At 43.0% G+C, this 27,848-nt stretch overlaps 1 protein-coding gene across 1 annotated transcript in view; it reads right to left on the reverse strand.

Annotated features, from left to right (window-relative positions):
• CNTN1 (contactin 1) overlaps nt 1-27,848 on the reverse strand; it is a 664,003-nt gene that overhangs the window by 438,975 nt on the left and 197,180 nt on the right. Inside the window, exon 12 of the mRNA XM_078674301.1 lies at nt 2,397-2,524. Coding sequence (XP_078530427.1) covers nt 2,397-2,524 — 128 coding nt within the window. The remainder of the gene's footprint in view (nt 1-2,396; nt 2,525-27,848) is intronic.

Consider the following 27,848-nt stretch of genomic DNA (forward strand, 5'->3'; position numbering starts at 1 on the left):
CCGCCGCGGTCGGAAGGCGACCGCGGCGGAAAAGCTGTGGACGGAATTCAAGACCCACCAGCCATCCTAATTTGGCAGTGGGTCTTTGGAGGCTCCCCAGCGGTTTTCCCGGAAGCCACCGCCGGCTCGGAGGATGCGGGAAAACCGCGATCATAATCGGCCCCATAGGGCGAACAAAGCAAACACAAGGAGATGATGGATGGAGCGCTGAAACTTTTTAGATACCCACCCCTAGTACTGATCTGGTTTGAATCCATTATCGATCTTAAGCTCACATTGCCACGCCAGTTCAGCAAGAAAATACCCACTTTCTAAAAGTGGTATTTTCAAACCCAGAATATAAAAATCATCCTTACTAATAGATGAATCTTTATATTCTGAGTTCAGGCATAGTAAATTTTACCTTCCTTTGTTGGCCCAATGGAAAAGTATATTTATAAGATGTTATAAATATACTCCCATTCTATCTTAAGTGAAAGATGCCATTTAATAGAGTAAAACGAATTTCCCCGTTTTTCACTATCAGGACATGTTACACACATCAACACATGTCCTACCTTTTACAGACACTGCACTGTGCCCACAGGGGTACCTTGGACCTACCTTAGGGATGTACGACATGTCAGAAAAGGGGAGGACAGGGCCTGTAAGTGGCTGCACTTGCCATGTCGACCTGGCAGTACTAAACTGCACACAGACACTGCAATGGTAGGGCTGAGAAACGTTTTCAAGGCTACTTGTGTGGGTGGCACACTCAGTGCTATAGGCCCTCTAGCAGCCTTTGACTTACAGGTCCTGGGCACACATGGTGCACTGTACTAGGGACTGAGCAGTAAGTCAAACAAGCCAATCATGGAAACACCAATCTATAATTACAATTTACACAAAGATCATATGCACTTTAGCAGTGATCAGCAGTGGTAAAATGCCCAGAGTCTTAAAACCAAGCAAAACATGGTCAAAAACAGGAGGCAAAGAGCAAAAAAGTCTGGGGATAAACACACTGAAAAATCAGGTCTAACACACACCAACATTCACACTGCGCTCAGACTCTTTACGCCTCCTGCAAATCCCCAAGATTATTATGACTAGGAAGGGAGGTCACCTCTTTTCCTTCCTAGCGGCAAAGGCTTAAAACACCTTACCTCCTTCCCTAAAACAGGCTCCTACTGTGGACATATTTAAGAGAAACCTAAAAACACATCTGTGCAATCTTTAAGCCACTTGTTTTCTTCCTCCAGCTCACAGCACTGGATGCTCCTCTGGGAGCAACTATTGCAATATACAAGGGTGTTTGATTCATTCATCGCACTAACAGTGGTTCAGCGCGGCATGTTTTTCACTTTGAGAGCTGTCTACAAAAACATGTACTGATATGTAAATATGTGTGGTTGGTGCAGGCACAGCACCTTTTACAGTGCTTACTTTGTAATACAATAAGTGCCAGGGCTCTTGTCAGGAGGCCACTGCAGCTTGCACCACACATTGCCCCTGCCATACTGCCAATCATAGTGACAGCACAACTACTAACCATCACCCTTAAACAACCATGACAATTCATGTCATTTCATGCCCCTCAAACTATAAGAATCATTTGGGCGGCAGGTAATAGTCATTTTTAATGTATATTTAATTAATATTTAAACTGTTGTAGTGATCATCTCTAAATTAGCCATACAACGCCACCCTGCGACAGACTGTCACAAGCGCCGATGTTGATATTTAAAGGCCAGTTTTGAGCACTGGATATCACAGGCTGAAATTGAGCACTGCGCACCACCCAGGTTTTTCGCTTCCCTCAGGTCTGTGAAGTCCCAGGAGGGGCAGTAGAAAGGTTGGTGAGGCCACCTGCGATTTGGTTGCCTCACTCTGATAACTACAAACGAAGGTGAGACTGCGGATCATGGGGAGAAGTGAGACCTTTGTTTTACACTGTTGTGATATTTATAGCAGTGAATAACTAGATTTTAATCCAGCAAATTACTTTTATGACTTTCAATGAAAGCCATACACAAAACTAATGGAATAGAACACAAGTGAGTATTCATGAATTTTACGATAATCAGTTCTAGTTGAACGATGTGAACAATTTGAGACATAACAGTGCAATAAAAGGCATAAAAGAACAAACAGGTCGGTATTAACAAAAATGGTTGTAGCTGCGCCAACTCAGAGTAACATTTAGGACAACTGTCAACCTTCATCAGGCATGTTTAAAACATGACCTTTAATGTTCACGAAGCCAGTCATGACTTTTGGAAAATCCTGATTGTCAGGGATCCAACAAGGCTGCCTCCTTAACAATACGACGTTTTCGCAATTGACGATAACACCAAGGCGTAAGATAAAAGGTTACTTTGATTTAATTCAAGAGGAATTAAAAACAAACGACGTACCTGTGACAGAAAGGGTGCCAGTACTGTTAGCTTTCCCTCGGTCATTTTCTGCAAAACATGCGTAGCTGCCTTCATCAAGCTTTGTGATATTGAGAATTTCCAGACTGCCATCATACCAGATCGATATCCTAATCCGGAGAGTAAACAGAGGGGTAAAGGCAAGATCAATTGCTGTGGAATACTGCAACTAAACACACTGATGTAGCGCTCCAGGGAAGCGCGTCCACATGTTATCTAATTTTGCATATCAATGAAAATTACTGTAGTCTTACACCACTAGTGTCAAAAGAACAATGCCATTTCCCATAGGAAAGTACAACGGCACATTCAGTGCTAAACTTCATTAAAACTTCTCAAGTCTTCAAAGTGTTGAAGCGTTAAGCAATATCAATCTAGATGTGCAGATACTAGTGAAGCATTCATGGTTTCCGAGGCAAGGGGCCACATGTACGAAGCATTTTTGCAGTCGGAAACGGCTGACCGGCCATTTCTGATCGCAAAAATGCTTTAACAAATGTACAAAACCAAAATTGCAATTTGGTATCACGTTGTTGAATTGCAATTTGTGTTTGTGATTTGGTATTTGGAAGGCCCATGTTTAGGGCGTCCCTTCCAAATACCAATTTCCATTGGTATGTACGAATGTTTTGTGATCGAAATGCGGTCACAAAACAGCATTTTTCCACCAACTTGAAGTCGGTGATAACTCATTGAAAATGGGAAGGGGTCCCCAAGAGTCCCCTCCCCCTTTAAAAATGGTTGGAAAATTATTTTTAAGCCCAGGCAGCAGTCTCAAAGACCACTGCCTACTTTTAAAAAATGAAAAGAAAACTTTCAATTTTTTGTTTCAAACGCATCCCATTTTCCTTTAAGGAAAGAGGGGTGCATTTCAAAAAATAAAAGTTTGCTTCATTTAAAAGCAATCACAGACATGCCAGACTGCTGACCCCAGCAGGCCACCAGGCCTGTGATTTCGTGATTCCCAATGAATCGCAAACTGAGACCTATATCATTAATATTCTTTTTTTTTAATTTTTATAAGTCCCCATATGTGACAACTTGCAAAGGAATGTAATCAGGTGTTATATGATTCTAGAGCCTCAAGCCCGCAGCCTGCCGGAAAAATTTACTCCTTATGTGCCTTCCTGCTCCAGTTGCGAATGGTAATGGGATCACCCGCCCAAGCTCTCTCTGGAGGCGAGTGTCTTAATCATTGGATCAATTCCTGTGAGTACTATGTATGTGCTTATTCCAACATATATGCGACAAGAGGCTCCCAAGTTTTTATACTTTTCGGTGACCCACTTAAGCAGTCTAGTCTACTAATATGTTTAGCGGCTGTTCTGGCAAGAGGGAGGTATGGGTGAAACCCCCTAGTGGACTCACTGGCAACACCACTTATTGAGGCCAGCTGCTAGGGGAAGAGAATGCAATTTCATGGGACCTCCTTGCCTAAGAAACAAATAATACGCTGTCAAGGTTTAAATATTTACAATTAGCAAGCTGGGCTCGTGAACAACTGGATGCAGGTCTCGCCATGGACTGGGGGAAATAAATCTGCGATACCAACGCGCAAAATAAAAAAGAGATTTCGACAAAGTACTGGAAGCTGATCCACCAGGAGATGGCCCTAACACCCTACCAGAAGAAAGATGGAAGGAAGTTCCTGCAGTTGATATACCATCTTTGTGGCAAGTATCGATGGCTACTCTTTGGTCTTTTGTCAGATATGCCCTATTAAGAAAGAACCATCTTTTTACTTACCATAGGGTATATTGGTCCCCCTTGAAATTGTCTAAAATTGGAGAGGAAAATGAGCACTGCCCGCAGTGTGATGAGGAGAAAGCAGATGATGTTCACATGTTCTGGCAATGCTCAGAAATTCAATCTCGTTGGCAGGATATAAGTAAGGTATTGACTATCCTCATGGAAAGAAGACTAGAGGTAAGCCTATCACTGATTATCTTTGGGGTATTAGAAGACAGAAACCTTGTGGGAAGAACTAGTAAGCTCCAAGAACAACTTTTACTTACCTTGAGAATCAGCGCATGTATGGAAATCTATCTCATTAATATTCATGAGGTAGGTCTATTTCCGACCCACTAGGAATCGCAAAAGTGTAAAATACACTTTAGAATATTAGTGTTTGTGATTACCAAATAGTGAATTGCAAAAATGTGCAATTTGGTATGCACAATCATTAATATTAATACATGTGGCCGTAGATTCCTTTATGGAGTTTTACTCCATGCAGATTAAGCCCAGGGGCAAATAGGCTGCCAGGGATACCATAAATATTTTCCAGGAGTTAAGGTTAGCCGAAATCCCAGGAATGCATGAGTTCCCTCTGCAGCCTCTTTAGGTTGTGTCACATTATCTAAGCTTTAATATGTACCTATTGCAAAGCTGATATATATGCATGTTGATACTATTGACCTTCATATTGGTGGAATACCGCATTTCATGGGGTGTCCAGTTTCACACAAGACAACACCTGCCCCTTCACACTTGATGAACAGAGCTTCGCATGTATGCTCTGCACTCGTGTACACACGTTTCATGTGCCACAAAAGTAGTACTGCCTCAGTTGTCTGTGTTAAATTTACACAGTAATCCCATATATTAACTGTTATGTGTACTTGTAAAGTGCTCTATCACCTGCAAGGGTCTCATGGCGCTGAGCAGGTGGGTGTGCCTAGCCCTACCTTTGTTAGGTTGGTTAATTGAAAAGACAGGTATTCGGCTTCTTGTGGAATTCAAGAGGAGGAGCTGTAATGTAGAGAGAGGTCGTTCCACACTTTAGGAGTGATATAAGGGAACTTGTGTGCTCCTGATCTGGTTCTTTTTATGCACATGATGTTGTCGAGTAGGAGCCCTACAGAGCGGAGGTGTCTGGGTGGGTGGTAGAAGGAAATGTGACAGTTAAAGCAATGAGGCCTGACTTGTGGACTGCCTTGAATATGTTATGAGTGGAGTTTGAACTGGGCACCTTGTGATTTGGAAGCCAGTGTAGTTCTCAGAGGTGCAGTGCAATGTGAGTTCTGTGTGGAAGGTTGAGGATGAGTCTGGCTGCAGATATCTGGATGGTCCATAGTCTTCTATTGAGTTGCTTGGTGATCCCGGCATAGAGGGTGTTTCTATAGTCCAGCTTGCTGGTGACTAGGGTGCAATTGGGCAAATGAACATATGGAAAAACTGAAAACACATGCATTATTAAAGTTTGTCTTTGGAACAACGAACCATATATTTTCCACTGAGGACGGATATAATTCAACATTACAAAAAGCATGTAATTGTATGTGTTAAATGCAAAAATGTGTGTGGTCCTCTCTGCCGTTGTTTTCAAGAGTACATATGAAAGTGAAACACGATCTTACTGGAATGAGTTATAGGTATATACATTAAAACATGTACACAAAATTCATAAGCGCCCTTTGTTACTGTAGCATGCACTGAAATCTAAACCATTGATAAATATAGCAGAATAGACTGCGTTGTAGTTCTTCAGAATAGTAACTGCTTCTGCATATAATTTTCAATAATCGTCTTTTTTTGAACCCTAAGTGGGTCTATACGCTGGCTGGATAATTCGATATATATAAACGGTAATATCTTCCCTTTGTTTATAGATTGCAGGTTTATTGCACTACAGAAGAGAAACTCTCGGATATGTTGTCGCGAATTCATTGTGAGCAGGGATCCAAACCTGCGAACATTTTTAGCAGCACTAGATGGTGCTGTCTCACTAAATATGTATATCACTTATATCGGTCGCCAATTCATCAGTGTTAATCAACTTAAAACATTCTACCTAGGAAACATAAATGGCATTTAGGAAACTCAGTTAAAAGCTAAGCAGGTATGAGAAACAAAAGCGGTTCTCAATGAAGTGAAAAAACACACAAAAGATAGCTGACTAAGAAGATAAGGAAAAGTAAATAAAAAAGAATGCAAAAAAAGTAAACTAGATATCTGCCCAAATAAGGCCAAAAGAAAAAAATTTATGATATAGGAAATGCAGCTTTTCAGTTATTCATACTCATGCATATATTTTACAATACCCATGTGTACAGTATTTGAACGCTAGTGTTCACAGATGGGATCATTACACTGTACACAGTGCCGAAATCCATGTAAAGGCATACAAATACCTCAAGAGGTTTTTAAAAGTCTGTAAAATCCATGGCGTATTTTAGATAATTTTTAGGATGCAAGCGGAAAATAAAGACTACTGTTTTGCACACAAAAAACTGCAAGGATGTGTTGGATTAATATGTGCTGTGAAGGTCAGCATCTTATCCTTAGACCTGGAATACTTTAAAAATAAAATCAGAACATTTCAAGAACGAGTATATGAGGGAGACACCAGCTGTTTGACAAACATCTTCAGGAGGTTGTGAGTGGGACTACAGCCAAGGAGAAATACCTGAGCTGGGAGAGGGACTGGGTACAGTATTTCAAGGTAGACCGGGGTAGAAGGAAATATGACAGAGGGCGTGACAGGAGGGCGCGGTTGCCTACCTTACCCTCAAGGGTAAGAACAGAACAAAGACTGATAAAAAGTGATTGAACATGTCTGGTTGTTCATAAAATGATTGGTTTCCTATCATAATCTCAACACCAAAAGCATCGGCTGGCACTAATCGTTTATGTTTTAATTGGACACGTGCTAATCTAAAAAGCACTTCATTTCATCTACACAAAACATGATTAAATGAAATTTCTTATTCTAACACCAGAACTGGGAGTATTATGGTTCACATTGATGTCAGTATTATGGAACAAATCTTGTTAGTTCTGTGTGGACATGCGCTAATCATAAACAAGCATTTGCAATGCAATAGGTCTCGCATTATTAAAGTTTGAGCTTTTGGCTTTGCTAATAATAATGTAACACCAATAGCTCAAACATTCAGTAATGCGAGACCTATTGCATTGCAAATGCTTGTTATAAGCAGGCATGTGGGATGCAGAATTCCATGAGAAGAATAATGGGAGGAAATAGGTCCGCCCTCCTCCGTGAAAGGTGGAAGAGAGACAGAGAAATATGCGGCTGGATGTTAGGGGATCAAGAGTGAAAACTGAGGGGAGATTATGATTAATTAAGATGCCGAGCTCTTATGTTCTAAATTGCCGGCAGGAAAGCTAGTACCGTGGAGCTGCTGTTTGACTGCACTGAATGGAAATATATATATATCTCAATCCTTGTAAAAATGTTAAGATTTGGGGACGTTGGTGGAAATACTATGAACTTAACAATGACTGAGCGATGGTTGTACAGCATAAGAGGAAAAACCCTCGCCTAGCAGACAATTATATGTATTGGATGCTATGTTGTTTTGTTAGGTTAAAAGATCAATACAATCTGGTTTATTAAAAAACGAGTACCATTGAACTCAGGAACATCTTTACAACACAATTTAGCTACAATTCTGTAGCAAAAGGCACCCAGGACAAAAACAGTTAATAATTTTCATTTGTTTCGAAAATTGAGAAATCCTGTTTGCTCCATAAAGGAATGCATAGCAGTGCAGGATGCCTAGAGTACATCAATGGTGTAGGTGAAATACATGTTTCTCCAAACAACTCTAACCTTATGGTGGAATCAGGGCAGATGATGGGTGTGAGCACCAGCAGGGGAGTTTGTCTTTTTTGCCACATAATGCACAGTGATGCGGGTACTGGAAGTAAGTGCCTCCCATCATGCGGTCTTTGCTGAGAGCCGCGGGTCACTCTGGGGCAGAGTGCACTCATCTGCATTTGCATAGGGGCCGTCCCCTTTACAGGAGAAACAGAAACACCATGGGTACAGGACAGGCGCGCAACACCCATTGGACTCACCGGGCTTCAGCCCCCCCCCCGTCGTCGTGTGTGGCAGCACGGGATGAGACAGATCCCGGGCACACACAGAGCCGCACCCGAACTTTTCACAGGTCTTTAAAAGACCATTTGAATGTTAATTAGGCCTTGCAGTTGTTTCACCCCTTCTAAGAACCCCTGCAGCTCCACACTGCCTAGGGATTAAAAGTTCAGGCCCCCCCCGAAATTTTTTCTTAGCCCCCCCGAAATTTGGCTCTAGTTGCGCCTCTGGTACAGGATGGGTGTTTATCGCCTCTGGCATCTGGGTCATAAAAAAGAACCTTACGTCACCCCAAGTTGTCAACATGCACACTTTGCATGTAAAGTTGTGAGAGGTGATCTCCTTTTAAGGGGCTGAGGGCGGGAGTAACTCATGTCAAAAGCACATGGCTTAAATAGGTCAGCAGTTTTAAATCAAAATTTGTAAAAAAAAAAATGCACAGTATAAAGAATAAAGTGAGGTAGTGCATGAAATGGGGGTCGCGTGCTTAGGGCAGGATTTTGGCTTGCTGGCATAACATTCTATATTCACTTTTACGTTTTCCTTTCTGACGCAAGGCAATAATGTCAACGCAACATCACTTTACATACATCACCGCCAAACTTCGCAGCGGGTGAGAATGTAATAGCAAAGAGTAATGGAGGGGAAACAAAAGCGAAAGGAACATTTGAAAAAATGTGCATATGAGCAAAAGGTCAAAGACACACACTTTGCTATTTTTCTTTTTAATATCCTTAAAGAAATGCTGTCCGGCGGGCCTTGGACTAGTTCTCCTTTGCTACAGACCCAAGCACTTTGCATGAAGTTCTTAAGACGTCACTCTGCAAAAAACAAGAGGTCGGGTTTTTTTTTTTCGCCCCTAAGAAAATGAGGAAGGAAAAGATCCATGAAAATAGAGGACAGTTTTCCCCTTCTCTGCCTTTAACGGCAGTCGATGTGAGAAAAAAAAAGAAAGGCACCCGAGCCCGGGGTGCGTACTGAGCAGAGACCGGTGTGCCGGGAAGGACAGTTGGGGCAGCCCACACTCCCGGCTGAGCCGCGAGCATGAAGTGAAGCAGGCACATGCACACACAGTGCAGCCCCATCTCTGGCCATCCGTCCGCATCCGCCAAAGTTGGGGAGCGGAAAAAAGCCTCAGCCCCTCCCGGAGTGACCGCAAACCCCTTCCAAAAGCTCCCCCTGGAGCAGAACGCATCTAACATTTTATGAGATTGTTTCTTTTTTACGGGGACAAGGCAGCCACAATACGGTTTGGGGTGAGTCAAAGGAGGAAGTGTGATGCAACCAATTGTTATAGCCACACATGCATTTCAACAGAGAACGAGGAAGTGTGACTCGCCATGGCGTTGAAAGTTCCCGAGCAACTGGCCACCCTGTGTAAACATTGCGGCAGCCGCGTTCAACGGAACCCCGATGTCGCGGGGGCTATGGTGGCGCTGTTTTGGCTGTTTGGTAACAATATTTAACTATCTTGCATGCCATAAATTCGACTGTTACCATTTACCAAAGTTGGCAGCTGTGGCCATTAGATCCAGGGTTTTAAGTGGGATGAAAACGAGGGCGGAAATCGAAACTAGTGGTGCACGCGCACCACAGAGAAGCGGGGGAAGGAGCGTGGCAGTGGCAGTGTGGCGAACGCGCGCTGCTGAGCGTGCTAGATACGGACGGGAATGGGCTTTGCAAAGGCGGGACACTCGCCCGCCTTTGCCCAATCGCGTGCTTTTTAAAAAAAAAAAAAAAACACTAAAGCCAATGGTGGCCAGCGGAAGCCTGATAACACGCACAAGCGTGTGAGCAGCATTCAGAACCCTCTTACAAGAGGTCTTGCGCTGCGCACTGCAACGCTAGGCACGAGACCTAAAAAATTTTTTTTTCAACTATACAATTACAAGATAAAACTTTCTGTTGTAACCGAAGGGTTAAGAGTTTTAGGGTTAAGATTAATGTCAACATTGAGATAGTTGATACTAAATACTGTCAAGATTATGCTGTCGACATTTAAGGATTGAGGGGCTTCTCTATGAGAGCCCTGCATCACTTTTGCACCACAAAAAGTGGTACATGGATGATGCAAGGCTTTATGATGCTACGCAAAGCCACTCTGCGAGGCTTTGAGTGGCCTCATAAATCATGAGTAAGGCAACGTAGTGCAAATCGCTGCATCATCTTACTCTGCGCCTAGGAGGCATTCCATGGGCATTGTGGTGGGTTTTCCTACGCAACACCTATGGAGTTTACAAAGTGACTTTTTTTTTTTTGCAGAGTTTTATATAGCGTAAATTAGACCCGAACTGAATCAGGTATCAGAGCGCTTTACATAGCACCAGTTACGTTACATGAGGACGAACACACTTTCATTTTAAGGCACGGGGAGATTAAGTGATTTGCCCAGAATCACAGGAGGTTTTGGCGTCGTTACCGAGACTCGAACCCAGATCCCCAGGTCCGAGGTCGAGCGGCCTAGCCGTTAGTCCAACTCCTCTCCCCTTAAACCTGGGGAAGCGCCAAAGCTGCGTGCCTCCAGAGGTGAGACGTAACAAGGAGAAATATGTGTATTACTCCTTGTTTTTTCCTCTTTCCATGTGTGCATTCTGCAGCACACATGGAAATAAGAAAACGCTGTTAGGATTGGTTTTGTGCAGGAAGGTGTCTATTCCTGCACCAAAACAACTCTGCATGCAATGGAGGCACCCTTGCATGATAGTGCAAGGGTGCCTACATTGGCACTAGACTGCCAAAACGTTGACAGTGCAGGGAGAAAGGACAGTAATGCATCATATTTCTAATATATGGTGTATTCCTGCCATTTCACTTTGGCTTAGGGCAGCGCAGCAAGGTGTCTTCTTGTGCAGGCCTATACCAAAATGCCATAGATGAGGCCCTATGTCTCGCAACACTATCACACAGAGGTGGGTATCATAAAAAAAGTGCAACCTCAGTAATTTAATACATTTCAGCTTTCATTTCCCATCTCAACATTCTAATCTCAAAGCTCCTTAAGGAACTTTCACTACATCATCCTTGGGCAACTATCAACATTTCTTTATGATTGAAATACCTACTGACATGTCTCTGGGTACCTCCCAGAGTATCATGCTATACCAGTTGCATTTGTATTATCTAATAATATCATGAATCTCCATGGTCCTCCCTCATAAGACATTAAAGCAGTTGAATTCCGTAATGTTAAAGCTCCTCCTATGTCTTTCAAGCTTTTATTTAAATAAAAGGATAGATTAATGAGACTTTTGTATTTCATGCCATGTGCATTTTGTACCTTCTCATTTGATGACTCGCGTGATATTTGCTTACTCTGCGATGTAAGGTCGCCCTGTCTCTTTTTTTTACTATGAAACTCATTACAGCTTGAGGTGTAGGGAGAGGTATACCATGAGTAATAAACACTATTACCTCAGTGTGAGGTATTTGTAGAGTGCTGCAAATATCTTCCATTAAGAGTTTTCAACATGAAAACGATGCATAACATGCAGAATCAGGTTTTAATACACCAAAGACTGCTTATTTTGAGTTTTTATCCAGGCGTTTTTGCTTGATAAAGGATGGAAGATTTGACCAGGTGGAATCTTTGGCCCTCGTTAAGAGTGGTGCTATTAAATTCAATATGCGTGGTAACTCTTGTTACTGCTCGTATTGGAAGTGCACTTTTTAGGATGAAAACCGCATTCCCCAGATAAATTATAGGACAAAAATCTTAGGTAAATTCCAGATGTAGGACAATGCCTCTTTTTGCGTGATTACCCCTATGTTTTGTTTAACTGACACTGATAGTTGTGCACTGAGACTCTGCTAAGAAGTCCACCAGTGCATGTGCCCTGTCCCTCTAAAACATGTTGAAATTGGCTATACTCCTAATTGACACTTTTAAGATACCTATAGGTCCCCAGTATATGGTATAAAATGTGCCAAGGACTGTAAGTTGAATGTCACTAGTAAGCTGCAGCACATATTGTGCCACCACTAAAGTAAAAGTGTCCCCAGTAACCTGGCTATGGAGGTGTACATTTTAAATTCAACCTATCAAAATAACCCCTTCTTTAATTATTTCCCTCCTGTTGAATAAACCCTCCTTTTTAAACAATCAGTCACCTCTAAGAAGGCCTTAATACTCCATAATGCAGGGTGCAATGCATCTAAAAGTGGGACATGTAAAGGTTTAAGCAAAATGTCTGTACAGTGACAAGGTGTCAACAGCCTGTCTGTGCAGTTTTAAACTGCCATGTCGACCTGGCAAAATACACCTTTCCCTAGTCTCAAACCTTCCTTTTTTAATACATATAAATCACCCCTAGTGTAGACCCTGGACAGCCTAGTGACCAGAGTGTAATGTATTTAAAAAGTTGGATATGCACTTTTAAGTTTTACATGTCCTGGTAGTTAAAAACTCTAAAATCTGATTTTCACTACTGCCTACCTTTCCTTTAGGATAATATCAGAGTTACCTTATGACATGTTATAAGTGTGGTTTCCAAATGGGACCAAGTAGTCAGTTCATGTTTGGTGTCTCTGGAGTCACAATTTAAAATTCTTACTTATGGTGAAGTCGGATCTTGGATTACAATTCTGAAAATGCCACATTGGAAATTTGCCATTTTTTTCCCTTAGCCATTTGGTGCATGCAGCTTGTTCTTGGGTCACATGACTGGGTGTGGATGACAGTTGGGCTAGGTGTATTCCTCCTAGACAGCCACACACAATGGGGAGCTTAGGTGTGATTGAATGGGCCATCACTGGCAGGGTGGTAGGGAGGAGTTGGGCCCAGCTCCACTTACACTTGAATAGGCTGAGTCCTGTCTCCACATAATGGGCTGCATACCCCGTGCAGTTAGTCTGGAGCCAGAGCTGGGGCGATAGGGCATCTGTGCACTTCAAAGGAAAGCCTGTAGAAGCTTCTCCCCACTTCAAAGGCACAACTATGTCTACATACTGGACCTCAGACAAAAACATTTCAGTATATATATGGACCTGTGGATACTCTGCCAGGAAGAAGGACTGCTGTGCTGCTCAAAGGACTGGCCCTCTACTGGACAGCTACTCTGAATGAACTGCTGCCTTGCTGTTCTGACCTACTGCCCTCTTGCCTGGGGGTAGAAACACTGGACCTGCAACTTCATCTTGAACCCAGTATATCAGGTAACTCCAAGGGCAAGTCTGCTGGCCTCCTGATCTGAGCCTCAGGGACACAAAAGCCTCCCGAACATCCTGCACCAGCCCCTGGACTCAGCTGCATGGATTTCCTGAACTCCAAGTGGAGCCCCTCATGTCCTAGACCCTTGGTGTGGCTCATGGGAACTGAATTTAAGTATTACGCTCTTCGCGGCCGCGAACAGGCATGTTTGCACTGAGACCTTACCGTTCGCACATGATTCAGCATGAAGCTCCATCAGGCAGCATCTTTGCACTGCAGCATCGACCCCTCACGGGGACCACCAACACGATCGTGCAGCAATACCCACCCATGACTTCTGGTCTGCTCTTCGCGCTGCGCAAGAAAACTCCTACAATGCTCCCCATGCTTCTTGAGCCTCCCTCCAATGCAAATGGGCCTCTTGTCAGGGACTCTAAGAGAGTAAACCTCAACAGGCCTAACCTGATGACTTTACCGAACTGCACTCCATCACAGTCAGCCATGAAGTGTGACTTTGACCTGTCCCAGTGCGACCATGTATCACAGTTTGGAGCGTTATGCTTTTTGGCGCTGTTATAACTTAACATCTTTAAAAAATCATTCCTGATTAGATTTTTGTCATTTTGCTCTTGTTTGATTTATGAAATTGTACTCTATTTTTCAAACTTGGTGTGGTTTAAAATTTCAGTTGTGTTGTTCACTTTATTACTGTTTGAAGTATTGCACAAATACTTTATACTCTGCCTCTATGTTCAGCCTGACTGCTCTGTACTAAGCAACCAGAGGGTTGAGCAAAGGTTAATTCAGGATTGACTTGTGCCTCACCCTGACGAGGATTGTGGTTGGTTTATTGGGGCTCACACCCCAGTAAACCGACAACCCAGTGCCTCACAATGACCATTTGGACTGTGAAAATTGACTATCTTCAAAGGATGTTTACTCTGTTGTTGGCAGATGTAACTCACACCTGTGCCTGCCCCTATTTGTCTTCCTGGTCAGGCTGGCTACCAATCCAGTGGTAGGGTGAGCTGCCTCAGAACTGGTTTAGAGAGACCTAAGGGAGGGTTGTCCATTTCCATAGCTACACCTCTGGGTGGGCACAGGGAGATCTGCACAAGGGAAGAAAGTTTCTGCCATGTTGGTGTTGGGTGGAGAAGTGCAGTGTGAGACTGTTTGCTGCCTTGCAAACAGAAATGCTGTAAAAGTGGGTAGGGTTGCCCATGGAATCTATTTTCCTTTTCGTTAGGGAGGCACAAGGAGTCACCCCACCACCCACGACCCAATGTCAGGCATAAATGTGGCACCACTGAGTACCTTCTTCAGGACACTACTGGACCTGTGAAAGTCAGCTGAAGGACTACACTTACTGTTGAGACCTGTAAGGAGAACCCTGAGGGGTAGACCTGCTCCTACGTGTAACCCAGACAAGGTAGTCGACTGCATACATCAGTTGGCTGTCCTCCAGTTAAGGTACAGGGATACAAATGCTGCAAGAAGCTCACTTTCTTGTAAGAGCCCAGCTGACCAATTTCAACCAGACATGTCTTGAACCCTGCTGGTGGCTTCTTATGGAGTGAATCCTGACCCTCATGTGTTGTTCCTGAGGTTCTGCAGCCCTTGACTGGTGTCAGAGGGTACTCTTCCTGCTTAGTCCTAGAGTATTTCGACATCTGATCTAAAATATCTCCTCATTCCCCTCCGTCTTCAGGTTCCATGCATCCATAGTATTACACAGAATGTGTCCCCTAGCATTCACAAACATCTTATTAAAAGTATTTTTAGGTACAATGGTCAGAGCAAGATGTTACTCAGCTTCTGGCGGGTTGTGGACGACAAACTTACATGTCACATCTAATCAACATTAGCAGTAAGCATGGTAATTTGTGATTGCCTGACAATTATTACAGTAGTTTTTCTCTTCCCTCAATAATTGTCTGGCTTACCAGACTTTAGACCTCTATGCATTTAAAACATTTATTGAAATCAAGACAATGTCAGCACATTCCATTTTCTACAAAGGCTACAACCAAAGTACTAAATACCCACTGTATCAGATGTGTTATTACATACATATTAGGTTTTGGAAGGCATGTTTTCCAGCCGACATGCCTTCACAGTTGAAAGTGAAACACAGGGTTTTTGAATCTCAAAACAAAATTGCTTTTGCCATTGCAGAGCGCAAAAAATGCCCAATGAAAACTACATGTAAGCTTGACTAATTAATGTTTGTGTCTCCATTAACCAACTGTCAAATTTGTAAGCTTTTGCTAAAAGTTTTAATGGCAGTATTAAACATAATATAAACAGCTGATATTATTTGTCTCCATAGGAGGGAGAGAAAAGAGGAACAACATAGCATTTTTTTATTTTGTTTAGCCCGTATACAATCTGTAAGCTGCTACCAAGTGCTGAATGAGAAAAGAAACCGCAAAAAAGTGTCAGGAGCGAAGGAAGATAAGAAGAGAAAAAAGAAAATGTTGGGGCATGCTGGAAGTTCATGTAGTACCTGTGCCATCCTAAAGTCCGACCCCAGGTGAACAAGGGAAATGAAGACGGAGGGAAGATGGGGTATATGGAAGAGGAGACCATTACAGCATGTTAATTATGCTGCCACAAGACTACTTCAAAGTGCAAAATAGGCATAAGACTGGGGAATTAGGAATCATAAGCAAGAGGTAGGTTAAGAAATATTGACTTGTAGTATTTTACATGAAAGATTACACCTCACCTTCCACTTTGTCTCTTAACCGTTCCCTATGTAGCTCTTTGAAGCAGCCTTAAGTAGGCATATTAGTTGTTCAAGTACCCAGCCAGCCAGCCAGTATGTTCCCCTCTTTTCTCTTCCTCTGATTCTGTTCCCTTTCAGCACCTTAAAGAAGCCTTGAGGTAGCATATTTTCTTTATGCAAATAACTTGCCATAAAGTTCCCTTATTCATACATCCATTCTGGTTGGCTAGGGTATGCACCTAAGGCAGGTAGAACCCACCACTCTAGTCAGGCTAAGGGAGTTTACACATCCAAGATAACCCCAGATCACACCCTTGAAAGGTTGGCAGAGCAGTCAGACTTATACCAGAGGCAATGTGTGAAGCGTTAGCACACACCTGAAACACTATAGGCATACCACAAAAGAGATTACGTACAAGGTTATATAAAAATATCCTTTGCATTCCAAAAACATAGACCGCAATGACATACATCACTTTGCCCTAAGCAATGGTCATTACATCACATGTAGTGCACTGAAGTAAATACCCATAAGTTGCACAGGTCATAAATCACTTTTCCATAAGGCAATTGCCATAACACAAGCCATAAAACATGAGGTATAACATCACAGTAAGAGTAACTAATTATAGGTTGCATATGTTATAAAACATAATTGAACCCTAAACCCACCTTACATCATTGCTGTGCACATTATGCTGTTTTTTTAAAATACCAGTATTGGTTATTGGATTACTGCAAGGCATGGGCCGGCAGCTGTTAGATCACGGAGGCAGTCCTCACTTATTGGAACTGCGGTAATCTACCGAAATGTCCCCCTGCCCCTGGTATGGGTCAGGACAAAGGGAGGAAGACACGCCCTGCCTCTGGCAGTGGGGAGACCTGGTTGGGTCCCCCACATTTACAATTGCTTCAAGACAGCTGTCCGCAATCACTGTGCCCTTCCCCAGGTAGGAGCAGGCGTACGTGATCGCACGGACTGCTCATTCATGCAGAATGGGCACAGCCGTTGAGGCGACCTCGCCAGGTGATCCACCACAAGAAAAGGGACCTGCTTTCCCCTAGCCGGTCTGGCGAGGAGAAAACAAAGTGTAGGGCAATTGCGGGGAGAACTCACCCAGTCCTCTCCCCGCAATAAAGGCATCAAGGCAGCTGCCCACATCCGTGGGGAGCAGTTGCAAGCCCAGCCCTTTGTTGATGCTGCACTTCCTCAAGGTGCAGGGTTAGCCTTGCAGTCCTCAAGGGATTCCGGATTCCGGCAGGAAAGCTGCTCTTCCTGATCTGGGCCAGTCCGGCAGTCCTCTCTAGTCCCCTCTCTGTCGGGTGCGGCCAGGACTCAGGTGACTTGGGGCTAGTTGCCAGGAAAACGCCTAGAGTTTTCCTTGTGCTCTCTCAGCGGGCAAGTGAATGGGCTCAGATTGCAAGGGCCTTCTTTCCCTCTGGCTTCATGACCCGGCACGGGCGTCAGTGCTTCATGCCCTGCCTACCACTATAAAGGGGGAGGATCAGCCCAGCGATCGGCCCGTGAGTTTCCAAAAGAAGGCAGGGAAGTTTCCTCGCATGTTAAGCACAATAGGCTTCCAGAGAGTAAGCAAAAGCTTCCAGGCACTAGTTCTCTTTTAAGGTGGAAATTACAGTGCTCCCCACACATTATGAAAGAACAGTCTAGTCCTTTCTTCTGCCCCAGGCAGGGGAAGGAACTGAAGGCCAGCCCACCCCACACATAGCAAGGGCAGCGTTCCTCACACAGCTCTTCAGCTCTCCTACCAGGCAGGTTATCTTTAGATCCAGCAAGGATCTTTCCTGAAGGCTTGATCTCCCTGGGACTTACAACAGGAGGCAAGCACATACAAGCCCTTGGATCTTCTTCACAAGTACGATACCACAGCAGGGCAAAAAGAGTCAGTCCTTTTTCTTCACCACAGACAGAAGCAGCAACTGCAGGCCAACCCTCACACAGAAAAGGCAACACTCCTCACACAGTTCTTCCACTCTTCATCTTGGCAGGGTTCTCTTGTTTTTTGAAGTAATCTAAAGTCTTGGGGTTTTAGGTCCAATACTTATATCCCATTTTGTCTTTATTCTCTTTGTGGCAGAGTCTCTGAGCTCAGTCCAAACCAGTTCTGTCCTCCCTGGACCAGCACGAACACAGGGGTTGGAAACAGCATTGTGCATAGGAGACACAGCCTATTCAGGTGCTAGCAAAACTCCTCCCGCCACTCTAAATGCAGACCAGGTCTATTCAGCCCAGCAATGAGTCACCCAGGCAAGGCAGGACACACCTTAACCCCGCTTGTGACTGTCTAGAGTGAATGCACATCCCCAGCTTCTTTCACTCCAAAACCAGATGCTGAATACACAAACAGTAAGAGGACCTGAAAATGGTAAAGTAAGAAAATCCCCACTTTCAAACACACAATTTAAAAACCACCTTTACTAAAAGGTGAGTTAATAACTTCTGAGGTCAGAGAGCCTCAACTCCATTTTTTCATCTCGCCCCCATTGTAGGTTATACATGTACAACTGTTACAAAGCAGCCCCAATGATAGCCTACGGGACAGACAGCCTTTCAACAGTGATAAACGTAACACTCAATATTTCACTACCAGGACATGTCACACACACCAGTACATGTCCTACCTTTTACATACACTGCACCCTACACATGGGGGTACCTTGGGCCTACATTAGTGGCACCTAACAGGTAAGAAAAAGGAAGATTTGGGCATGGTTAGTGGGTGGACTTGCCTGAGCAACACAGCAGTTCAAAACTGTGCGCACAAACACTATAGGTGTAGGTCTGAGACACATTTACCTTGCTACTCATGTAGGTGGCACAACCAGTGCTGCAAGCCTGCTAGTAGCATTTGATTAACAGGCCCTGGCACACTCAGTGCACTTTACTAGAGGCTTACCAGAAAATCAAATATGCCAATCATGGAGAACAAAACATATCACAATTTAAACAGAGAGCATATGAACTTTAGCCCTGATCAGCAGTTTTGAAGTGCACAAAGTCCTATAGCCAACGAAAACAGGGTCAGGAAAATAGGAGGCAAAAGGGAAAAAGTTTGGGGACAAACCTGCAAAAAGGGCCAGGTCTAACACTCATCTTTTCTGTTCCCTCTTCGAAACATCTGTGCTCATGCAGTTCTTTAAAGCATCTCTTTGATATACAAAACCATGTTTTATTACGCAATATAAGAATTGATATTTTCACACGCCTTCCTTGCAACTCCATCCATGAAGCACCATATTGAACTGCAGTGGTTGCTGACTGCTTCAAGTTCCTTTTTAAATGTTTACATTGATAGTGATAATTGTGTGCATCGAGGAGAGATAGGTGTGCAGGACATTACTCAATCCATTCAACCAGTCTTAATTACTTTGAAGGTCATGTAAACAAAACACTCCTCCATGAGGTTTCACTGGTTGTAGTCCTAGCACTTTTATTGCTGCCTATGGGGGATGATCAGCACATGAGGATTAGATATCTTGCGAGTTGTCTGAAAAGGAGGTTCAAGTGGATGTTTTGAAATGTGCCTCATGGAAGGCAAAGATCATGGCTGTAAGTAGAAGGTCTGCAGGAATGACAAAGCCTTCTCCTGAAATGTGTGTTTAAATATTGTCCAAGATTTAAATGCACGCATATTTCAGGAGAAGACATTTTCATTCCTGCAGACTTTCTTACACACGCATTTCAGGAGAAGGCGTTTTCAATTCTGCAGACTTTCTACTGGCAGCATAATCTTTGCTTTCATGAGGCACATTTCAAACATCCACTTCAACCTTCATTTCAGATCTGGGGAGGGTGCGCGCTCCTGGAGAGACACTGGACGCTGGAAAAAAGGATGTGAGCCGCACGACAATGCGCACAGGTTACAGGGAACATAGACCGGAACATGTACATTTTGCTGCGATGAGCAACAAAGAGTCCATGTTATTTCCTATTTTATAAGAAAACTCATAACAGTGCCAACATCTCAACTGACAAAAAACGAACCCCACAGTATTGCACCAAACACTGGGCCACATGTAACAAGGGTATATCGAGGCAACTTGTGGTTTAAGTGTCACACAACTTGGACTGCTGATCTTTGTGCAAACTCTTGTATACCTAGAGATTGAAAAATAACCCTTATCTTTCACTGAGGAACTAAAGCCCTTATGGATCATGGCATTTCCTACTAGACACAGAATAGGTAAAACAGTTTAATACGCCAGGCCCAAATACTGTGGGCCTTATTTATGAGGCCTTGCAAAATGTTTGCGCCACCATTGCGTCACCATTTGAGACGCACCGGCGGCGTACAAAATGCACAATTTTGTGCCCTATTTACAAAGTGATGCACCTAACCAGATGCATCACTTTGTAAAGCCCTGCGCTACATTATACCTGCGTCAGGTATAATGAATGCAGGGTGGGTGCAAAAAAGCCTTGTAGAAGTGGCACAGTGAAATCTATTCACTGCGCCACTTCTAGGATGCCACTGCGTCAAAATCTTACGCCTGCCTCACAGCAGGAGTAAGGCTGACGCAGGCCTTTTCACATGAGGCTTGCCCAATGTGAAAGGCACATTGCTGGAGTTGCGTCACTTTTATGACACAGTCCAGCAATGCGTCATTACCACGCTTACAGATACTTCAGAAATACTGACGTATCTGTAACTCCTTGCAACATGGTGGGTCATACAGTAAATGTGACGCATCCATCATGTTTCAAGGAGGGCGCAGAGAAAACTTTTTTGCTAACCATGCCACCTCAGTTTAGAACCAGCCATAAGCAAATTGGTCTTGACCCTGATCCCCATGGGAACAGTCCAGCCCGCACTGCAGGCCAAGTCCTCCCAGGACCAGAAACAACTATCCTGGGACCGGTTTCAGGGCATCACCCCTCATCAGCCAGGCTATCTTGAATCCAGTGGCACAGTGAGCCCGGGACCCATATCTGGGCATACCCGGGGCACTTAGGACGAGAAAGCAAAAGACACACAAATACTGGACAGAATGCAGACAAATCATACATTCACCCCCAGTCAAGAGATCTGGATTAAATCCATTGTTCTTTTGCTCACCATAACACCCCAGTGTAGAAACAGCCATAGGCAAATTGACCCTGCTCCCCATGGGAACAGATCAACCCCCCCTGCCAAGCCAGGTCCTCCCTGGACCACAAACAAGCATCCTGGGACAGGCTACGGGGTATCACCTCTCATCAGCCAGGCTAGCTTGAATCCAGTGACACACTGAGCCTGGGACCCAAGTCTGGACATAACGAGCGCACTTAGGGCGAGAAAGCAAAAGACACACAAATGATGGACAGAATGCAAAAAAAATCAAACATTCACCACAAGTCAAGAGATCTGGGTTAAATCCATTGTTCTTTTGCTCAACATGCCACTACAGTTTAGACCCAGCCATATGCAAATCAGTCTTGACCCTGCTCCCCATGGAACAATCCAGCCTGAACTGACAAGCCAGGTCCTCCCTGGACAAGAAACAAGCCTCCTGGGACTGGTTTTGGGGTATCAGCCCCTCATTAGCCAGGCTAGCCTGAATCGAGTGGCACAGTGAGCCAGAAACCAACGTCTGGGCATACCCAGCGCACTTAGGTTGAGAAAGCAATAGATACACAAATGATATTAATTATCAACATTTTCTTTCTAGCAGGATTGTTTTAAGTACATCTTTAAAAAAAATATTTTAACTTCATTTAAAGTGGTTAATTTAATTCAAAATTAAGAGACTTAGGCTGTTGTATTTTTTATTTAGCTCTAAATTTGAAATTATTAAATAAAATGTATTAAAATAACTGTACATCAATAGTTACATACAAATATTTTTAGATTTCTAAGTGTAATAAATGTTTACATTTTCATTGTACTTTCCAAAGGGATATCTCCGCCCCAGTGATTGGAAACTCTGCCTGTATGTGAAAAGTTACTTGTGGCAACTTCACACTATTAACTATATGTAATTTTTAATTTAACTTAATTTCTGGAGTCATCTGCATAGTTCTAATAATGTCATTTAATGACTTTAAGAGTGCTATCAAGAGATGCAAATAAATGTTGAAAAACCAAGGTTGTTGTATAACATTTTAGGACCCTATTGTAATTTTCCCGATTCATGCCCTTGCATAGGTATAAATCACTGTATCCTTAAATAGGAATAAGAATCATAACCATATTTAGACATAGCTCATGCAGTCTAAATACGGCAGGGCTACTTCCACTAGTTCCGAAAATCTACAACGATTTCTTGGAAAACTCGGCGTCAGCAGCTAGGGACTTCCCCTTGCTCGAATACTGACTTGTCCAAGAACTCATGGAGTTTTCAAAGAACTAAGACTCTTTGATGACGTTATTATGTCCACCTTTACGTAAACCTCGGCACCTTCAAGGTATAAATATGCCCACATTTGCCATAGCAGACACACGGTGGTTTGGAGCAGTTCGACTATCTACTTGCCCGACATGTCCTGCTACTGCAAGTGCCGAAGGAAGCCGAACCTCCAGCAGACGCACTGAGAGAGACGCTGTCTTTTCCCTTGCCGAGAAATCCAGTTCCAGTGTTTCCAAGCTACCCTTGCGGGTTGTTGGGAAATCGAGTCCTGAGCCTGACCTTCTTCATTCCAAATCTAGGTACAGAGCTGATTAGACCCTAAGAGAAAACTTGGACAGATTCTTGGCAAAGAATAGTACATTTATGCTACACCTCACTTATTTCTTCCCTGGTTCTAAGCTTAGGTTAGGTACATCGGGGTAGGCGTATTTTAGAAGCACCAGTTGAGTACTTTTAGCCTCTGTTATTTATGTATGTATTTATCTATGGTTTAGGAACCATACAATGCTCTTACAGTATTATTTTATTCTACTCTTTCTACTGTATGCATTATATTTTGTAACCAGTTTTATGAGTGTAGCAGTTAATTTCTTATGCTTGAGAAAGAAGACTGTTCAATAAATCCTTTTATTGAAAACGCCCGTCTATCTATTTCTCTGCACCTCTGGTGAAACGAAGCATGCACGATTGACTGAGTGAAATATGTATCTATTGTTTCCACGACTCTGAAGATCATTTTTATCTTGGGGAAACAAAGTTGGCATGTTTATGCGGTTGTCAGAAACTAAATCCCTTCTTGTGAATTCGAGAAAGTTTCTATTGACCTCTGAGCTAGCTGGCACTCAGAATTAAGTCTAATCTATTTCAATAGAGACCCAGTTGACATAAGTCCTACGTCACATCTATAGGATATATTATTCCAATGCGCAGAGCCTATTGGGAATATAGAAACTACACTACATGGCGCCCAACGTTTGGTAAGGCACTATTTTAACGCTAGATACTAGAGTAAATCAGTCGTGCTTTTCACAGAGACCCCTTTTTTCCTGTAAAATACTCCAATAAAAGTCCGGAGTGGGTTAAAGGATAAAATATCCATCTCAAACTGAGTATGACGAACAATCCTATTTATTCGTTTTTGGTTTTGTTCAACGTGGAAGGATACAGTGTTCCAAAATATTGTGCACTTTATCTTTGTTTCCTTGAAACTTGCTTTTCAAACTTTCAGTCAAACAAAATGACTGAAAACGCAACCGGTGGAGCTGCAGTGAATGCACACCAACCTGGTTTAGACGTTACAGGGTTTACTGAAGACGACGATGCTGCTATAATCATCTCGGAAAACGTACGGAAAACTATAGCTATAAAGCTTATAGAAAATGGCCCATCACCGAGAGGTGGAAGGGTAATATTTGTCATAGAGGCACACGAATATCGGCAGACAGAGGTATTCTAATCACGGAATATCTTTCCACAAGCAAATCCAACAACACATGTGTTCCACTTCTATAAGATAGAGGAACATCCAGCGGAATACGTTCCTTTCGAGGAATTTGAAATTCCGCTAACTTACCAAGAGCATCAGCTCTGGTTTAAAGGCGCCCTACAACATCAAAATCACATTACCAGGCTCAGTCCACTAGGTAGACCAGGAGCAACATGGCCAGTACTAGCCAGCCAGACACCACATTCTGCCATTGAACAAATGACAGGTCCAGAACTATTAGCTCAGCTAAAACAATTAATTAAAATTCATAGACAATTAGTACAATATGTCATGCAGACTTTAACAGTCCAACCTGCCATAAGAATTACACAGCACAACCCTCATCAGGGGAACACAAACAAAATTACACCACAGACTATACAATCAGCCATTGGTATGTTGCCCGCAAAAAGGGAACAAATTCCATTCTGGTTAGCTAAAAAAAATACTCAAATATAGGCAGTATTTCCCGACAGTACACCTCATGAAAAACACAGGATTCTTACAACATGTTTACCAATGGGGATTGCACCACACGTGGAGGACTGTGACACTTGGGGTACAGTCTTTGCTTCAATCTACACAAAAACACATGGTGTTCCGTCTATGGCGGTAATACCTTACGTCCTGAAACAGATTCAAAATGAATATGGACCAGAACCTGCCTTAAATCTTGGTATGAAATGACTAAAAGATTACAAACAGGTCTCGGCTATATTATTAGCTAACATTAAAGGTAAAGCAGCATCTGTGGCAATCCACCAAAAATTAAAAGAACTTGATATTACTGAGCAACCGTATAAACTTGCTAGAATTATTGAAAAATCCTATGAAGAACTAGGAAGAGATAGTTTGCGTGGGAAACCAATAAAACCTGAACTGACAGAAAATCCTGAAAAAGTTTTTATCTAAAACAATCTCACTACTCCTAAAAAGAAGTGGGAAAATACTAGACAGTCACTTCCTAAAGAGAAGTGTTCTCAATCCAGAGGTAGGCCTCCTCAAAAGGAGCACTCTGAAAAGAGGTATAACCTTAGAAATAAGGATAATTTAAGAAAACCTGATAGATATCAAGATACTGATACACGTTCCTCTTGTACCTTTCAGACTTCCTCGCAGAAATCCGAAAGAAGAGGACGATCAGAACACAAGGAAGAACGCGTGAAGTCCAAAGACGATCAACATGTTCCGAAAAATAAGGGAACTCAATTCACCAAAAAGAAGGTAGCAAGTATAAAAATCAGATATGTCGAGGATCTTGAGGACACAACTCAAGAATGGGGAGTTGGCCCAGACAATGCTAGACAGCGCAGCAGAGGTTACCATAGCTCGCAAGATCCGGAAGGATCATCTGGAGACAGTTGACCTGAAAGAATGCATTCAGGTTGAAACTGCAGGTACCAGGGTTAGTGTACCACATAAGTTATATGAAGTCACACTCCGAATAGAGGGGGACATAACTAGGAAAATAAAAGCACTCTTTTGGGAACAAATATCTAGGGTTATGATATCCTTCTGGCTGAAAAAGACGGGCCACCTGAATTTGTCAGGGAGTGCCCACATGGCGAAGAGATCATTATGCCAGCCTTCCCAAATCATATTCCTATTTATAAAACATACACCTATTCCAGGAAATGGACTGTGGCCCAGACTCCAGCATTATATAAAAATCATGTGGGATGGGATGAGGATTCTCCTCACCATAAGATCCAGTTAAAAAATCAACCAACTGCTCAAAAGCAGTATCCAGTTTAACAAGAATCTAAAAAACAGGTCAGGGAGATCCAAGATCAACTTGAATACCAAGGGGTGATTGAAACATGCACCTCGTCCATGAACAATCCTTTGTTTCCTGTCTCCAAACCAGACAATACATATCGTCTAGTTTTGGACTACAAACATTTAAATTCCTGTTGCAAAACCTTTGCAGTACAAAATGCACACAGTGCAACACTGATGAATAATATTGTACGCAAAAAATATAAAACGACATGAGATATTTCAAATGGTTTCTTCTGTCAAAACATTGCACCTGAAAGCAGGTATTTGACCGCTTTCTCAATAATGGGGACACAGCAACACTTTTGTCGTCTCCCCCAGGGATTCAAGAACAGTCCTGGATTATTTTCAGCCAGAGTAACAGAGTTACTACAAACGTATGATGATGAGGCATTATCTTATGTCGATGACATCTATTTTGCAGATGATGACTTGGACAGGCACTTGAACAGGGTGAATACCATAATACTTGGATTCGCCTCTGAAGGGTACAAATTCAACTTTAAAAAATTCAAGAATTGCCCACCTCATTGTCCTATTCTTGGGATACGAACTTTCAAGTGAAATCAAAGGCCTGGCAGCAAACTTTTAGTAAACTGTGCGCTGCTCCAACCTCCAAAAATGCTGAAAAACTTACAGTCAGTTTTAGAATTCCTGAATTTTGGAAGAACTTACATTCTAAATTACGCAAAAAGGGTTAAACCTCTCTACGAATTAATCAAACCTGATTCCAAACCTACTAATTGGACTCAAAAACACACAGAAATTTTGCGTTCAGTGCAAACAGACATGTTAGCAACAACCCATTTACAGACATGTGTAAATGAACGCAACCTTGTAATCCGAATCATCCCAGGGAGATGCGGATTCACATACCTAACCTTTAATGAAGATGAAAAGGTACCAATAGCTTATAAATCACACTTGTACACACAAGCTGAAAACATTCTGACAGCGTTTCAGACTGCGGTAGCAAAAGAGAGAGAGCCCTCGCGCAGGGTAAACGCATAAAAGTCGTTACTCATGTACCTGCCTTAGAGGCAGTGACAAAGGCAAGCATTCCAAATGCAAAAGCTCTACATCCAAGATGGATACAATGGGTTAATTCTCTTGCTGCAACAGACGTTGAATACGTTTTTGACCCTTACTTGAAGACACAAGAAATTCTCCAATACAAACAAGAATGTCCTCTGCCAACTGAAATTCTGCCTCTAGAACATTACGGCTGTATAATATATACAGACGGATCAGCACAGCCCGCAATTGGGGGAAAACAAGCTTATAGTGCTGCGTGTGCGATTGTTAAAGGTCGCTGGCGCTATGGTAAATTCAGACCCATGGTCACAAAAACTCAATCTCTCGGAGACTGCACAGCTCAGCGAGCTGAACTACAGGCTTTCAAGATGGCGCTTCAAAATACCGATCGCAAATTCCCCACACTCATAGTGTGCGATTCGTATTACTGCGTCCAGTCTTACAATGAATATCTGCAGAACTGGATTCAAAATGAATTTAAAGACGCAAAAGGTGGCACAATCAAGCATAAAATGCTTTGGGAAAAAGTAGTTCTTTTACAAAAACGGCTTCCGTAGCTGCAATCACTCGTTCAAAAACAAAAATAGACGGTGAAACCATGCTCGCAGTCAATGCCACAAGCAAAGGCAGCGGAGCTGCGTTACCTCAAAACTATCCACTCGAGTATACATACATAATTGATGCAAACTCCATACCTTTTCCTCGAATCCCTGGAGTGGGGGATAGAGTAATCCCAAACAGGAATAAGAGAGGTGCTCTGATTCATGAAGCACATATGGGAGAGGGTCTGAAACATCAAGGGATCTCAAAATCTCTATTAGAATTACAATAGATGTACTGGTGGCCAGGGATGAAAGCCCACATTTAGGAATTCGGAATTAATTGCGATGACTGTTACAGAGATCACAGCTTGGAGCGCCACCAGATTCCTGACTACAGTGTAGCCAGCCCAGTACAGACACCATTGTTAGATAGCATTAGTCTATCCACGCTCAAACGTCCCTATGGACAAAAACGGTCCCACAAATACTAGGACAAGATTCATTTGGATGTGGGCTCAGTGCTCGGCTGAT

This window comes from Lissotriton helveticus, chromosome 1_1 (assembly GCF_964261635.1).
Source record: "Lissotriton helveticus chromosome 1_1, aLisHel1.1, whole genome shotgun sequence".
Taxonomy (NCBI): Eukaryota; Metazoa; Chordata; class Amphibia; order Caudata; family Salamandridae; genus Lissotriton; species Lissotriton helveticus.